The 15,013-nt window shown below is 38.1% G+C and overlaps 3 protein-coding genes across 5 annotated transcripts; 2 read left to right on the plus strand and 1 right to left on the minus strand.

The window, feature by feature from the left end:
* The first annotated feature begins 7,041 nt into the window (after nt 1–7,041).
* TMO6 (TARGET OF MONOPTEROS 6) lies at nt 7,042–8,413 on the plus strand. Its single transcript, XM_010486955.3, has 2 exons — nt 7,042–7,235; nt 7,343–8,413. The coding sequence occupies exons 1-2, from the start codon at nt 7,212–7,214 to the stop codon at nt 8,093–8,095; spliced, it is 777 nt and encodes a 258-aa protein (XP_010485257.2). The 5' UTR covers nt 7,042–7,211; the 3' UTR covers nt 8,096–8,413.
* Nucleotides 8,414–9,511: 1,098 nt separating this feature from the next.
* LOC104763602 (interactor of constitutive active ROPs 3) lies at nt 9,512–14,315 on the minus strand. 3 transcript variants are annotated; one of them, XM_087499827.1, is made up of 4 exons: nt 13,952–14,315; nt 12,199–12,310; nt 11,673–11,847; nt 9,512–11,329 (listed from the first exon to the last, which is right to left on the minus strand). In XM_087499827.1, exons 2-4 carry the CDS (start codon nt 12,216–12,218, stop codon nt 9,839–9,841), a joined length of 1,686 nt encoding a protein of 561 aa, XP_087355953.1. In that variant the 5' UTR covers nt 12,219–12,310; nt 13,952–14,315; the 3' UTR covers nt 9,512–9,838. The 3 variants fall into 3 exon arrangements, with proteins under 3 accessions (XP_087355953.1, XP_087355954.1, XP_087355955.1); XM_087499828.1 differs by lacking the exons at nt 12,199–12,310; nt 13,952–14,315 and adding an exon at nt 11,977–12,194; XM_087499829.1 differs by lacking the exons at nt 12,199–12,310; nt 13,952–14,315 and adding an exon at nt 12,087–12,192.
* LOC109130518 (uncharacterized) lies at nt 13,922–14,219 on the plus strand. The gene is given in 4 exon segments (XM_087497905.1): nt 13,922–13,963; nt 14,025–14,062; nt 14,064–14,155; nt 14,158–14,219. Coding segments are annotated over 4 exon segments (234 nt in total).
* Nucleotides 14,316–15,013: the final 698 nt, after the last annotated feature.

Consider the following 15,013-nt stretch of genomic DNA (forward strand, 5'->3'; position numbering starts at 1 on the left):
ACATAGGTAAAAAGAACAAGCAGCTGTGCAAACCTGTACAGGGAACCTACAGAATGAGTCTCAGTCATAGAAACACATTAGTGATCACACAACCCAATTGAAGTTTGAAGATGTGAAAAGGTGTTTAAATCTAAAGGCTTGGTAAAAATATGAGCAAGTTGTTTATCTGAGAACACATGAGAGATCTCAATTACCTTGTTCTCAACAAGTTCACGGATAAAGTGATGCCTAATGTCTATGTGCTTAGTGCGAGAGTGTTGAACATGGTTCTTTGGAATATTGATAGCACTTTCATTATCACAATAGACTAAGAGGGTTGAAGATACAATACCATAGTCAGACAACATTTGTTTCATCCACATGAGCTGGGTGCAGCAGCTCCCCATGGCAATATATTCAGCCTCTGCAGTAGACATAGTCACACAAATTTGCTTCTTGCTATGCCAGGCGATGAGGTTGTTACCAAGAAAGAAACATCCTCCAGATGTACTTCGCCGATCATCAAGATTTCCTGCCCAATCGGAGTCACAGAAACCTACAAGATTTGAATTAGTTTGCTTAGAATAGTACAAACCTCGATCAGTTGTTCCCTTGACATATTTGATGATCCTCTTGACAGCATTCAGATGAGATATCCTTGGATCAGCTTGATATCGAGCACATACACCCACACTGAAGCACAGATCTGGTCGAGTGGCAGTGAGGTAAAGGAGACTACCAATAATAGCTCTGTAGAGTTTTTCATCAACCTTTTGACCAGTCGAGTCCTTCGAAAGTTTTGTTGTCGAGCTCATAGGGGTTCTGGCTGACTTGCTCGTTTGCATTCCAAATCTCTGAATTAAGCTCTTTGCATATGTTGATTGAGAGATGTGAATTCCACTTTCACTTTGATTGATTTGTAATCCCAGAAAGTAGTTCATCTCGCCAACCATGCTCATCTCAAATTCTTTAGTCATTTCTATGACAAAGGTTTTCACAAGTTTTGGGTTAGTGCTTCCAAACACAATATCATCCACATAGATCTGAACAATGAGGATGTTTGAACCTTCTTCATAGATGAACAGAGTCTTGTCTAAACTGCCTCTTTTAAACCCATTCTCAAGAAGGAATAGATTGAGACGTTCATACCATGCTCGTGGTGCTTGCTTCCATCCATACAGAGCCTTCTTAAGTTTGTACACATGATTCGGAAATTGTGGGTCTTCAAAACCCTTTGGCTGAGTGACATAAACTTCTTCTTGAATGATCCCATTTAGAAATGCACTTTTCACATCCATTTGAAACATCTTGATGTTCAGAAGACATGCCATCCCCAGAAGTAAACATATGGATTCAAGACGTGCTACAGGAGCGAAGGTTTCATCAAAGTCAACTCCTTCAACTTGAGAGTAACCTTGAGCAACCAACCTTGCTCGATTTCGTATACCATTTCCATCCTCATCAATCTTGTTCTTGAAAATCCACTTAGTACCAACAACATTAACTTGCAGAGGTCTCGGAACAAGTTCCCACACATCATGCCTAACAAACTGATTGATCTCTTCATGACACGCAGCAAACCAAAACTCATCTTCTAAGGCTGCAAAGATGTCAGATGGTTCCAGTGTTGAGACAAAACAAAAATGTTGTAGCATTTCTCTGAAGTTGATCTAAACTCCTCTTGTTTTTCTTTGACCTTCTAGGTTGCCAATCACATCCGATTCTGAGTGATTCTTAGGAACTTGCAAAGGTGTTAACCTTGTATCCACAGCTGGTCCTTGAGTAACCCTTGTTTCTTCTTCTTGATCCTTTTCGACTTTCTCTAGATCAAGGATTGGCAGATCTTCATCATCCAGAGCTACATGGAATTCTTGAGTAGCTGATCTATCATCAAATACAACATTAACATATTTTTCCACTCTCTTGAGACGTTTGTTGTATACCCTGCAAACCATACTGTTTGTAGCATATCCCAGAAAAATACTTTCATCACTCCTTGAGTCAAACTTACCAAGGTGATCTTTATCATTCAAGATGTAGCAGATACACCCAAACATGTGGAAGTAGCACAAATTTGGAGTTTTCCCTTTCCAAATTTCATAAGGAGTGGTGTTGGTGTTCGGTCTCACATAGACACGATTTATGATGTAACAAGCAGTGTTTATTGCTTCAGCCCAAAACCTTGGTGACACATTGTTGCCGTGAATCATGGCTCTTGCCATTTCTTGGAGAGTTCTGTTTTTTCTTTCAACAATCCCATTTTGTTGTGGAGTCCTTGGTGCAGAGTATTGATGTCGTATCCCTTGGGAGTTGCAGAATTTCTCAAATTCTTCATTCTGGAACTCACCACCGTGGTCACTTCTGATTTGAACTATAGGTCCCTTTTCAGTCTGAAGTTGTAGAGCCAATATCTTGAAGCTCTCAACAGCTTCTGATTTCTCTCTTAAAAATCTGACCCAAGTGAATCTAGAAAAATCATCAACAAGTATAAAGGTGTACTTTTTTCCATTCAAGCTCTCAGTTTGTACTGGCCCCATAAGATCCATGTGTATCAACTCCAAAATCCTTTTTGAACCAATATCAGCAACTTTCTTGTGTTGTACCTTGATTTGTTTTCCTTTACTGCAAGCATCGCAGACTGCATCAGATTTCCCATCGAGCTTTGGTATACCTCTGACAACGTTAGCCTTTACTATCTTGACTAAACTCTGAGTGTTGACGTGACCAAGCCGTCGATGCCATAGATCAAGTTTAGAGACTGTAGCGGATAGACACATCTCTGACTCTTTCCATATATAACAGTTGTTTTCTGAACGAACTCTAGCTAGAACTTTGTTTCCATTTTCATCATATGCACCGCATTCCGTTTTGGTGAATGTGACTTTAAGTCCATCATCACATAACTGGCTTATGCTGATTAGATTTGCACGAAGTCCATCGACAAAATACACATTTGCCAGTTGAGGTTGGTTGGTTCTATCAATCATCCCTTTGCCTTTGATTTGACCTTTTCCTCCATCACCAAAAGTGACTTTTCCACCTAGAATAGGTGTAAATTCGTCCAATGCTGATTGATCTCCTGTCATATGTCTTGAGCAACCACTATCAAAATACCAAGAGTTGGCTTCAGATGAACCTGTAGATGTGTATGCTACATTGGCTTCTTCGTCATCCTCTTCAAGTTCTATCAAGCTTAGATTACAGCTTAAGCTGATATTCTCGGTTTTGTCAACTCCAGAAACAGCAATGAAAGTCTTGAGATTGCATCTTGTGTAGATCTCATTATCCTCTTCATACATCTTCATTAGGTTGAAATTTGATCTTTCTGTAAACAGATCACTGTACAAGTCTTTCTTCGAGATCCACACAGAGCAGAACTTCGTTGGTTCCAAGTAGCACTTATTGAGATTCCACAACAGGTTGATCTTCTTCCTGAAACTGTAACAATGTTCTCTTTGATGATTGCCACCACAGTGATCACACCCATAAGTTCTTCTCCTTATGACCCCCTTGTGATGATCCTTCAAAGAATGATTCTGACTTTTCTCTGATCTCGTTATCACTGACATTTCTTTCTTCAAGTTAGTAGATATATCTGCTTCCTTTTCTAGGTGACTGGCACTCACGAAGTTCACATGTTGGACTGTCAGATCACTTGAGGTTCCAGTATTTCCTTGATACCCTAGACCTCTGTGTGTGGCATCTATTCTTCCCATGGACAAAATCTTGTCTAGATCCTTAGTTCCACTGTTCAGCATCCTGATCTGCTTGTGTTTCTCATTCAACTCCTTTTCAAGTACTAAGGCTATTCCTTTTTCTTTGTAATACTCTTCTTGAAGGTTGCTCAGTTTCTGAAGAAGTGCTTCAGTTGTTTGATCATCAGCCTTGAGTGGAATATGATTAACCTTTTCTGTTGCATCTTCATAGGCTGATTCAAGTTTAGATTCCAGAGTAAGCTTTTCTTGAATAAGCTTAAGCTTATCCTTGCTTAGTTGTACCCAACTGTCATACAGAATTTTGTATTCCTCCTTGGGATTGATTTCTTCGTCACTCTCTGAATCAGGCCCATCACCTGTTTGAACATTATCTCCACTGACTGTGAAGGCAACAAAGTTGAGCAGTTCTTCCCCTTCCTCATCAGACTCAGAGTCACTGAAGCTCAACAACGATTTCTCCTTTGACTTGGTTTTGTTAGGACATTCAAACTTTGTGTGTCCCATGCCTTTGCACTCAAAGCACTTCAACTCATTCTGTTTGGTTACAGGACATTCAGGTTTGATATGACCATAGCCTCCACACTCATAACACTGAATCTCCTTTCTCTTACCAGAATAGTCAGCATCTGGTGTTGATGCTCTACCACCTGTTTTGTCTCCTTCTGTATTACTCCAACGCCGTGTGTCTCTGTTGTTGTTTCTCTCAACCTTTTTTAAGGCTTTACCAAAATTTATGGCCAACAAGGACATGCTATCTTTGATTTCTTGAAACTGATCAGGTTTTTGATCGGCCTGAAAAGCAATGCTTTTAGATGGTTTGACTTTGTCTTCATCAGCTTCCATTTCTTCAGATTTTAGTGACCCGACAATTTCAGCAAAAGTCATTGACTCCGTGTTCCCAGCTACCCTCATTATAGCCTTGTGAGCAGCAAATTTGGCTGGAAGACACCTCAACAGTTTCTTCACCAGTTTTTGATCCTTGTAGGTCTTTCCAAGCACTTCAGCTTCATTCGTTATGGCACTGAGCTTTGAGCTAAACTTCACTATTGTTTCATCTGGAGCCATCTTCAGACACTCAAACTGAGTAGCTAACATATCAAGTCTCGTTCTCTTAACACTTGACGTTCCTTCATGAGATTGTTGGAGAATATCCCAGGCTTGTTTTGCAGACTTGCATCCTTGAATGAGTTTGAACCCATCTTCATCCACACCAGAGAAAATGGCATTCATGGCTCTTGCATTAAATTTTGACAGATTCTTCTCGTCAATCGTCCATCTGGCCTTAGGTTTTGAAATTTTAACTCCATCTTCTGTTGTATCAAACGGAGGTTCCCATCCTTCTTCAATAGCTGTCCATGCATCTTCTCCTTGGCCTCTGATGAGTTGTGTCATTCGAACTTACCAATTTCCATATCTCTTAGTATCCAGCATGATGTTTTTACTTGTGCCTGTACCATCAGTATTTGGTTCCATAACTTAGGATCTAACCTGTGTAGAGACGACAATCTCAGATCGGTTTCCCGCTCTGATACCAATTGAAATAACTAGAACCGTGAATACTACTACAAGTACACCAGGAAAACAATAAACTGAGCTTTATTAAGACTTTCTCAAACAACTATATTACAAGCTTGTTTGATCAGTTTTATGCAACACCACAACAACTGGTTTGCCACTGAACCAATTCTAATCTACCCAACCTTACCTGCACAGCAACAACTATGCTCTCTCTTTATTCACTCACCAATGAAACCTCAAGCAATATTGTTCTTCTTGCTTAGATCTAAACACACACACTTTTCTCTCTATAAAAGTGGTAACCGCACAAAGATGTGAAATGCTTCTCTTTTATAGACAGCAACAATCTTCACCATACTCTTCTTTATCCAGCAAGTCATCCTATGCACCATGTCCTTCAAGAACCTCTCTTTGTCCAATGAGTCATAGGAGAACCCTCATCATTATGTTGATTTCAACACTCCACTTGCTTGAAACTTCCAACAAACACCTTTTAGGCTGACACCTTTTTCGCCCATGCTCAGCATCTCCACGCTCGATGCACCGCACTGTCTTCAAGGTGTTGTGCTGGCAAAGAAACCTTGACACTTTCCCGCTTCGTCTGAAGTCCTTCAGGTACATTTTGCGATAGCTTGTAACTCGTACAGATCCTCTGTTTCTTTAAAGAGAGCCTCGGTGGTTGCGCGAAAGAGAAGAGACGGCTAGGGCGAAGTCAGTTTTTTGCTCACGCAAAAAAATAGTATGGATGGTTATACCGACAATAGCTTTTATGCGTTCTACAATTCAATAAATTCCCATGCTAAGAAACCAACAAATACTAATATAAATTTGAGTATCTGTAATTGTTTTTGCTTTAAATATGGAATTAGAATGAACGATCGAAATAGAAAATCACATATACTTTGTTGTACGAACTACGAAGGTCACTTTGAAACGGAAGGGGTCCATTTAGGAAGAAACAAGACATTGCGATGAGTACGGGACCCGCGTGGTGACAACTCAACGGACCATTGGGACATAAAACACAGAAATGACAACGAAGTTGAGTGCGTGGGAATCCGACGTCGAATTCCAACCATCTCTTCTCTTATCCATCATCGTACGGTTACTATTCATCTTGAATCAAATAGATCCGATTTCACATTATTGATAACGACGACTGCAACTCATTCATTTATATATAAGTTGACAGCTTAACCGATACATTATCGGTGGAGTGGCTAAACGAGCTTAGTGATTATTTCGGACTATAGTTATAGACTTTAGGCTACAAGAGTTTTGTTTTATACTTCCCAAGTTTTTTCTGTGGTTGTACAATTAATTACCTCAATATAAAACTACAATTTTGATTAGTAAAAGTTATTGTTTTTTTCGTAAGATATTATACAGTCAAAATATACAAATGTTAGATTATTTGGTAAATATGTTTAAATATGATTAGTAGTATTTTTATCAAAACCATCCAAAACATTAGTATTTTCGACCAATAAAAAATAACTCTTTTTTTTTGAAGTAGTACTCTCAACAAGTCTTGAAGAGAGATCGTAACACACTATCATCAGTTTATGTACTTTCCCAATACCTTTATCAAACTACTAATTATGTAGAGAAAATTTTAATAATATGCGCACTGTATGTAGAATTTTTGTTCACATTATAAAAATGAATTTAAACGGCGGCTTTATGTCTGTTCCAAATCACGTTCCGAATTGGTTTTCACATTATTCTTATTCATACCACCATTTTGTTTTAAAAATAATTAAATATTAAATAAAATAATATGAGATCGAGGTCACAACAAGAATTGTGTCTCTCTCTCTGCTCCCACATTCCCATGTATATATACAGATGCTTGGCTTTTCCTTTTGCTTCACTTTTACTTTCTACTCATATCCATCATTCTCTCTCTGATCTCAAGAAACAATCTCAATCTCCCAACACATAAACACTACTAACACTCATTACTCTTCAAGCAGCTTCTCAGATTCATCAGCTCTTATGGATCATTTGTTACAAAACCAGGTAAACTACAATTCAAGATCCACAAATTCTAACTTCTTGATGGGTTTTTGTTTGTCTATATATTAGAATCTTGATGCGTTTTTTTTGTTTCTTTTTTCTTATTGAAGGATGTGTTTGGGAATTATAACAAAGCAAGAGAAGCCATGGGAGTATCATATTCATCAAACCCAACACAATCAGATGATCAGGATCAGAAGAAACGTTCGGCTGCAGCGACAAGGCCACAGCCACCGGAGCTAGCTCTGAGGTGTCCACGTTGTGACTCAACAAACACAAAGTTTTGTTACTACAACAACTACAGCCTCACTCAGCCTCGCTACTTCTGCAAATCATGCCGGAGATACTGGACTAAAGGCGGAACCCTGAGGAACATCCCCGTCGGAGGAGGCTGCCGGAAAAACAAACGGTCCACATCTTCGGCTACAAGAAGCCTCAGAACCACCCCAGAACCGGCGTCCCACGATGGGAAAGCATTCTCCGCGGCGAGTTTCGGTGGGTATAGTAACAATGAACAGATTGATCTCAGCTTAGCCTTTGCCTTGCTGAACAAACAACCTCCGGGGAGTTCTGCACATCTAGGGTTTCCTTCGGAATTCAGTAGCTCTCATCAGTCTGACATGGAGAGTGTGTTTGGGACAAGCCAACAAAAGGGGAATACTGGTTATGCGTTTGGAAACGGGAGTAGCGGTTTGGATATTGGGATGGGTGATTCAAGCAGGGTCTTGTGGGGGTTCCCATGGCAGATGAATGGAGAGAGCTTTGGGATGATGAACATAGGAGTGGGTGGTGGAGATCAGATTGATTCAGGGAGAGAGATTTGGACCAATATGAACTATATTAATTCTGGTGCTTTGATGTAGTTCAATTTGAAACCTCAATTTTATTTGGGTTTTGATTTAGGGTTTGAATTTCATATTTTCTATTGGGAGAAAAAAAGGGGGAAGAGGGGGGGGGGGGGGGGGGGAGGGGAGGGGGGGGCGGGAGGGGGTAGCTATTTTATGAAATGGTTAATGAAGTATAGAGATATATTAGGGCTTCTTCGAAGAGTTTGAAACTTTGCAAAATGGGGTTGGTTGGGGTAGGTTTTTTTCGGTGTATGTTCTAAATTGTTGAGTTTTTTTATTTGTATGTTCACTATGTTTTGACTTTTGAATGAAACATTTCCTTTGTTGTTATAATTTTGAAATTCTGGTTTCTAAGAGGAACGACAAAATCTTATTTTGTTGATGGAAGAAAGAATAATTCACTATAGTGGAATTGTGTGTTCAAACCCTAATTATTTCTCTCACTGAAACCTTATCATTATTCTCACCTATAAAATTCTGACCTCTAGAGGCTTCTTAACTAATGGCTCGGTCAATGACGTTGATCTTTATACTTAATTGATTTAGTGACGCAAAGAATCAATCTTAGTAATGTTCTATATAAGTTTTGGTTTAATGTTGACTAGTTAGTACTATATTAGAACTTTAATCAATATAACTAGACAGTATTATAAGATAAAGATAATCGAAAGTGTAAGCTCTAAATAGTTTTGAAATGTATATATTGAATATGTACCGGGTGAGAATGTAAGACCAGAATTGATGACTTAAGCAAAGATGAAAGATCTCACCTAACCTAATTTTGCTTACATAGGCTAATTATACACTTGAGAGAGAATGTTTTATATATAAAATATCTTTGTTGGTTGGTTGGTAGTTTATTTCTTTACACATAGAAACACGTGTTTTTGTGTTTAATTATGTATATACAAACATTCACACCACATTTATATGTTTTATTGTCCACTGTCGACAATTCTTTTGACATTCTCTATTTTGTTCCTTGTACAGTAAAAACATCTCGTTTGTTTGTTGGACAGATAGTCAAAAAGTACACTACTAATAAGGATTTAGGTTAAGTTTTGTGTTCAAGCGTCCGAAAAGAACGGATTAATTAGTGGATAGAACAGTGAGGCAAACTCATTTTTAACTATGGGGTCTCGGATCTTCGTATTTGATCAATGGGTGAATGAAAAGTATAAGTTTAAGTAAGGATGAAGGAACATATATTTTGACCCAAAAAAAAAGAAAAAAAGGAACATATATCATTCTATAGAAAAATCAGAAACTGCAAGTTTATCTTTATCTATCTCTTCCATAGAGTCTAATTTTCATTCTTTAGGGCCCATTCCCAGAGATAATTCCTGTCCAGCTATGTGAACCAGAGGGTTTCATGTTTTTGAACATTAACAACAGTTACTTCCTCTACCTAGTTCCACAATGAGACTTTAGTTTTAGAAATCTCCCTCCTGGAGAAACGTAACATAATAGTAAAATTACCACAACTTAAAATCTTTCGAACAAGTATTTTTCCAGAGCATAGTTCTCATACTACTACTAATTCACATCAATACCGGAGTCACAGGAGTTGCTCTTATAATCCAACTCCAAATCGACGGTACTTGAGAAGCAGAAACGGAGATGTGCAAAGCAATAGTCAGTTCCTTGCTCTCTTTAGAGAAACATAGACAACAAGAGATAAATAACTTTAGAAGATAATACCTAATTTTTTTTTTGTCGTCTTGAAGATAATACCTAATTATATTAGTCATTCTCCAGCTATTTCTGAGGCTTCTTCCACAAAACACCAATTTTCTTGAGCACATTTCCATTCTTCTTCTTCGTCAACTCATCATCGATATCCTCAGAGTAAGGAGAGTTCGTTTGATTATAGTTCCCGTTGTTTCCAGCAGACAGCATGGCGGTAGCTGCCTCAGCAGCTTTTCTCCATTGGTTTGATTGAACTTTAAGCTTCCTGAGTTCTGTTTCCATTTCCGAGTTTGAAGTTTGAGTAGCCTCTAGTTGCTCCGTGACTCTAACTGCTCTCTTGCTACTCTTGTCAGCCTCTTCCATTGCAATCCCTAGCTTCATGAATGCATCTTGTACATCTGTCTCCCTCTTGTGGATATCTGACTTCAGTGTCTCGTTCTCATCTGATACAATCTGGAGTTCTGTCTCTTTATCCATCAAATCTGCCTTTAAATTCTCGATCGCCTCCCTTAGTTTCTTCAGCTCAGATTCAACATCTATCTCTTTCTGGTTCTTTATCAATTTTTGGCATAGGTTGTCTCTATCCTCTGAAATAAACTGTAGTTCTGTTTCCTTGGCCATCAACCTCGCCTTTAGCTCGTCTATCTCAGATTTAGCTATCTTTAGTTCAGATTGGAGTTCAGCTTGTATCCGTAACCGAGAAGAAGCCTCTACGTTCCCCTCTTGGTCTTTTCGATCAGAAGCTTCTAGAGCCGCTCTCAGTCGCTCTACCTCACATCTTAAGGAAGATACTTCTTCCTCCCTCTCATTTGATTCCCCAAGTTTCAAACTTTCATAGTCTTTAAGCAGGGTTTCGTGGATTTCCAAATCCTCTGAATTGGTCTGAAGTTTATTCACAAGAGCTTCAAGCCATACCATCCTTGATTTTGACTGTTGAAGCTCCACCGCCATCTTCTTGTAACTCTCAACCGTTTTTGTGCCATCTGACTTCAGTTCTTCTACTGCCTTTTTCGCATTCTCCAATTGCCTAAGAGTTTCAGTGGCCATAGCCTCGGTCTCAGCTTCTGATACCTCACAGTTCGTAAGTTGGTTCCTGAAACTCTCGACAAGGAAAATCGTGTCCATCAAGTTTCCTCTCAAAAGTTGTACCTCCGAGTTATGCAACTCAGCTTGTTTCACATGACCAGCTTCAGAAGAAGCCACCATCTCAATCTGAAGCTTGAGCTGTCGGATCTCATGAGCAACAGCAGCCAATCCTGCTCTTTCACCAGCGGTAGCACTAAACTCCAAATCGCACTCCTGAGATATGATACCTTGATGAACAAGAGAATTAGTATTATCGGTTTCTTCTTCCAAGGCTGAAACTTCCAAAAACTGATTCTGGTTCTCCTCAAACTTAGAGGAAACTTCTTGCAGCTCTTTCCTGGACTTCTCGGCTTCTTCCTCTGCTTGCTTCTTCGATGTTTCAGACACTGAGACTTGATCTTTCGCCTTCTTTAGCTCCTCTTGAAGCTGTGATACTAGCGACTCTAGCTCCGTTATTCTACTCGGCCTCTTCTTCTGTTAGCCATGAAACATATCACAATGATAAAATAATCTCAAGAAGAAGAAAAAAAGCAGACAATTGAGTCAAAATTAGTTACACTATCATCTCTCAACTACCCAACTTAAATGTCCACCTAATTCTATATCACATAGGCCCCCCCAAATTAAATGTATCCTAATTTTTTCCCCATCCAAATCAATACAGAAACATGTTATGTAGGAAAGGCTTGTTTTGGATCATGCAAATAAAAGGAATTGATGAAATCTAGTACCCCAAAACAATGAATAAAACAATAAAAAGAAATCTTTCAAGACCCTTGGATTGAATCTGATTCAGCTTAGTACATGAGGCTCATACCTCAGAGACAGGGCTTCGTGGAGACCTACGATCCAGAACTTTTGGACTTTTATCCTTTGGTGTTCTGTTATTAGCTGAGACAGGAGGTGAAGAAGATTCAGACTCTAGCGATCCTATCTTCAGTGACCGAACAGCTCGAGGAGACACCTTCTTAGGAACATCTGGAGATCCATTTCTGCCCCAAAACACAAAAATATATTAAATTGTAAACCAAGAAGATATCACAATCCAAAATTGCAAGCAAATGAGTCAGAGAACGAAAAAAAACTTCAACTAATAGAAACAGATCATCAACGGTCATAACTTGTTGCTATATAGATTGAGTCTTCTTCTTCCTTAAGATATTAGAGAAAATCTGTGATAGAATTTGATTAAATAGAAACAAATATGTTTTGAGGACCACATATATGTAACCTTCAAGATTCAGCGTTGAAAAAGTGCAAACCTCCCACAACACAATCACAAAAAAGGAGAAGAATCAGCTATAAATGCAAAGAACCATACAAAGACAAAAACCAATATTTACCTTGCCTTTTGGGTCTGCATAATGTAATCTTATCACTCCAATGCACAGGATGAATAAAACTTTGTTCACAGAATAGATATTTTCAGCCTCCTCTTTGCTTCTTCAATGTAGCCTGACCCACCAAGAATTGTATAGAGCTCATGAATATTAAATGCAGAAAGATGGAGACATATTTAAAATCCCAATGGCAGCGAGAAAACATGATAGGAGTTATTACAGAGAAATGATAAGCGTAAAAAAAAATTTCTTTACGTCTGTAATCAAATCCACTACCAGAAAATGAGCATCCTAAAGAAGAAACAAAATCTTTTAGTTAATTTCTTACTAGTGTCTCATGTCAGACATAGAGAGATTCGTTGGCTTGTGCATTATTACCTACTGCAAAGCCACATTAAATTAAAGGTATGCCATCATGTTCATGATTCTTGATCAAACATCTGATTTCATTAAAAAAAGTATGGTTTCTTTTTGGTGTAAGACCGTTCTACTCAACCATATCTGCTCACTCATAGCTCTTGAACACCACACCAAAATTTGGTTCTTTAATATTCCACTCAATGGAGAATACAATACTTGATTCAATATTATAAAAGGGACAGACCACAATCAACACAATCAAAGTCACATCTCAGGTGAACCAGAAGCATATTGCCAAAGGATGACTTCAAAGACTGCATTAGCTGATTTTTTTTTTGTTCTGGATGTATCCAAATAAACCCAAAAAAGAGAAAGAAAGACCAACTGATGTCTTGACACTATAACCAACCATTGATGCTAACAACACAAAGGTGTTTGACTATAAAGCAACATAAAACGAATCTTCAATAGTTGCCTCTTGACTATGTAATGTTCACAAACTATAATCATCCAGGCTGGTAACAAAAGGGTCCTACACAAACTACACAAGCAGCAAAATGTGGTAGATTTACTTAAACGTCCCCACCAGATTCACCCTCCTAAACGGGACACACGAGGGTTATACTGTCATTATCTAGAATAAGTTCCATCTTCTCCTTCATTATTGCCGTGGAAGGAGGGGACTTAGACGTTAAAGAACTACTACTGCTATCATGAATCATAATGAGTTTCATAAATTAGAAAAAAATTAAACAGATATAATACCCACTCCAGAGTCAACAAGACAATCAGAAATCTAGTACTATTTGGTTTCCTAGATAAACGTTTTCCAGAGAAAAGGAGAATCTAATTAGTAAAACCACTTGAGTGCAATGATCATGTTAATAAAAGTAAACAATCACAGTGCAGGCAGAGAAAGAAAAAAAGCTTCAACATTTAACCTTAAAAACTACTAAAAACAAAGAAAAAGGAGTTCTTTTTATAAAGAAATCAGACCAGATATGAAGTAATGTAATACAAAGATTAAACTATCCCAAGTTCCCAACGTCCTGCTTCAAAAGTAAACTAAAAGCTAAAATATTAATAACAAACTCAATAAATCAGAGAAGAAGAAAAAAAGAGAGACATTTTGATGTTAAACCCTATATACTTTAATTTCTTCAAATAAACAAAAAATTAGAAAATTTTAATTGAGATTAAAGCTAAATGAGGATGTAACCCAAAAAGACTTGAGCTTTCTGAAAGGTAAAATAAGAAACAGGGTAAGTTAAATGAGGATGTAACCCAAAAGAGACAACTTTTTTCTCAGGAAAACAAAAAAGACACTACATTTTTCCAGGGAACAGTGTAGCTAATAAAAGTTCTCATGAAAAAATTTAAGGAGAGAGCTTCTTACGCTGCGAGGTGGGTTCGTGGTTGAGGAAAATGGGAAGAGAGATTTGAGAAGCAAAACCTAATTAAGTTTGCAGAGTCCAAGAGGGAAACAGTGTGTGAGAGAGAGAAGAGTAGGTAATGTGTGTTGTGGCTTTGGGCAGTGAGTCTGAGCAACAAAGAAAGAGAGAGAAGGGAACAAAAGGTTATTCCAAAACGCAGCACGACAAACGTACTCCTTTGTCGTTTTGATGATTGTTTTTAGATTTTTGAAATTTGATTTCCGGTTTTAGACAGTTTCCAATGTCCAAAACCAAACCCGGGAATCTTTTTTATACACTACTTTCTTTTTCTTATATTCAGTTTATGATATCGATATATTTGGTTACAAATAGTTTCTCATTTCACTTATTGTACTTTGTCAACAATATGGTTCGTAGACAAAATGGTATGACTCCATCGTTTCGGATCAAAATAAAATTCAAACAAGTAACACAATATCTAATCACCTAACCTATTCTTCTGACTTCATATTCCTTTTGCTCACTGTCAAATGTTCACCATGTTATTTTTTATTTATTTACCAAGGTCTACCAATAGTATTGCTTAAACGGGCCATAAGTTTGCTCAGTCATTTTCGTTACCAAGCCCACTCCTTTTAATATTTAAAATTATACAACCCTTGTTTAATAGTACTACTAGCTTTTAGCAAAAACCAATACAGTACTATCAATGTTTCATCAAAGGCGTGCCAAGTGCAATCCCCGGATTTTTAGAATTGGGTAGGATTGAGGAGACTTGATAGTGTATGGTCGGTCGGATAAAACTTTTTTAAAGCTAAAGCGCTCACTTTTATCGTTAACTGTATTTTGGGACACTATGGCCATAGTCTATGGGTCCATCTAACTCATAAAATATCAGTTATTTTAGGGAAAACGAGCTATTTCCCCCCAAGAACTATCATATTTTGCTGTATGGAACCCGAACTATGAACACGAGCTATATATCCCTGTCAACTATGTTTGACACCTATTTCTCCCCAAATCGAAAGTTCTACACTTCTATCACCTCGAATTGAAAGTTCGAG

This window comes from Camelina sativa, chromosome 18 (assembly GCF_030686135.1).
Source record: "Camelina sativa cultivar CO46 ecotype springtype chromosome 18, ASM3068613v1".
Classification (NCBI taxonomy): domain Eukaryota; kingdom Viridiplantae; phylum Streptophyta; class Magnoliopsida; order Brassicales; family Brassicaceae; genus Camelina; species Camelina sativa.

Bases quoted from the DNA above. Each gene is read 5' to 3' on its own strand.
- TMO6 (XM_010486955.3), top strand. From the start codon at position 7,212: ATGGATCATTTGTTACAAAACCAG. The intron at 7,236-7,342 runs GTAAACTACAAT...TTCTTATTGAAG, and splicing joins ATCATTTGTTACAAAACCAG to GATGTGTTTGGGAATTATAA.
- LOC104763602 (XM_087499827.1), bottom strand. From the start codon at position 12,218: ATGCAGACCCAAAAGGCAAG. The intron at 11,848-12,198 runs GTAAATATTGGT...GTTTTGGGGCAG, and splicing joins ATGCAGACCCAAAAGGCAAG to AAATGGATCTCCAGATGTTC. The intron at 11,330-11,672 runs GTATGAGCCTCA...CATGGCTAACAG, and splicing joins CACGAAGCCCTGTCTCTGAG to AAGAAGAGGCCGAGTAGAAT.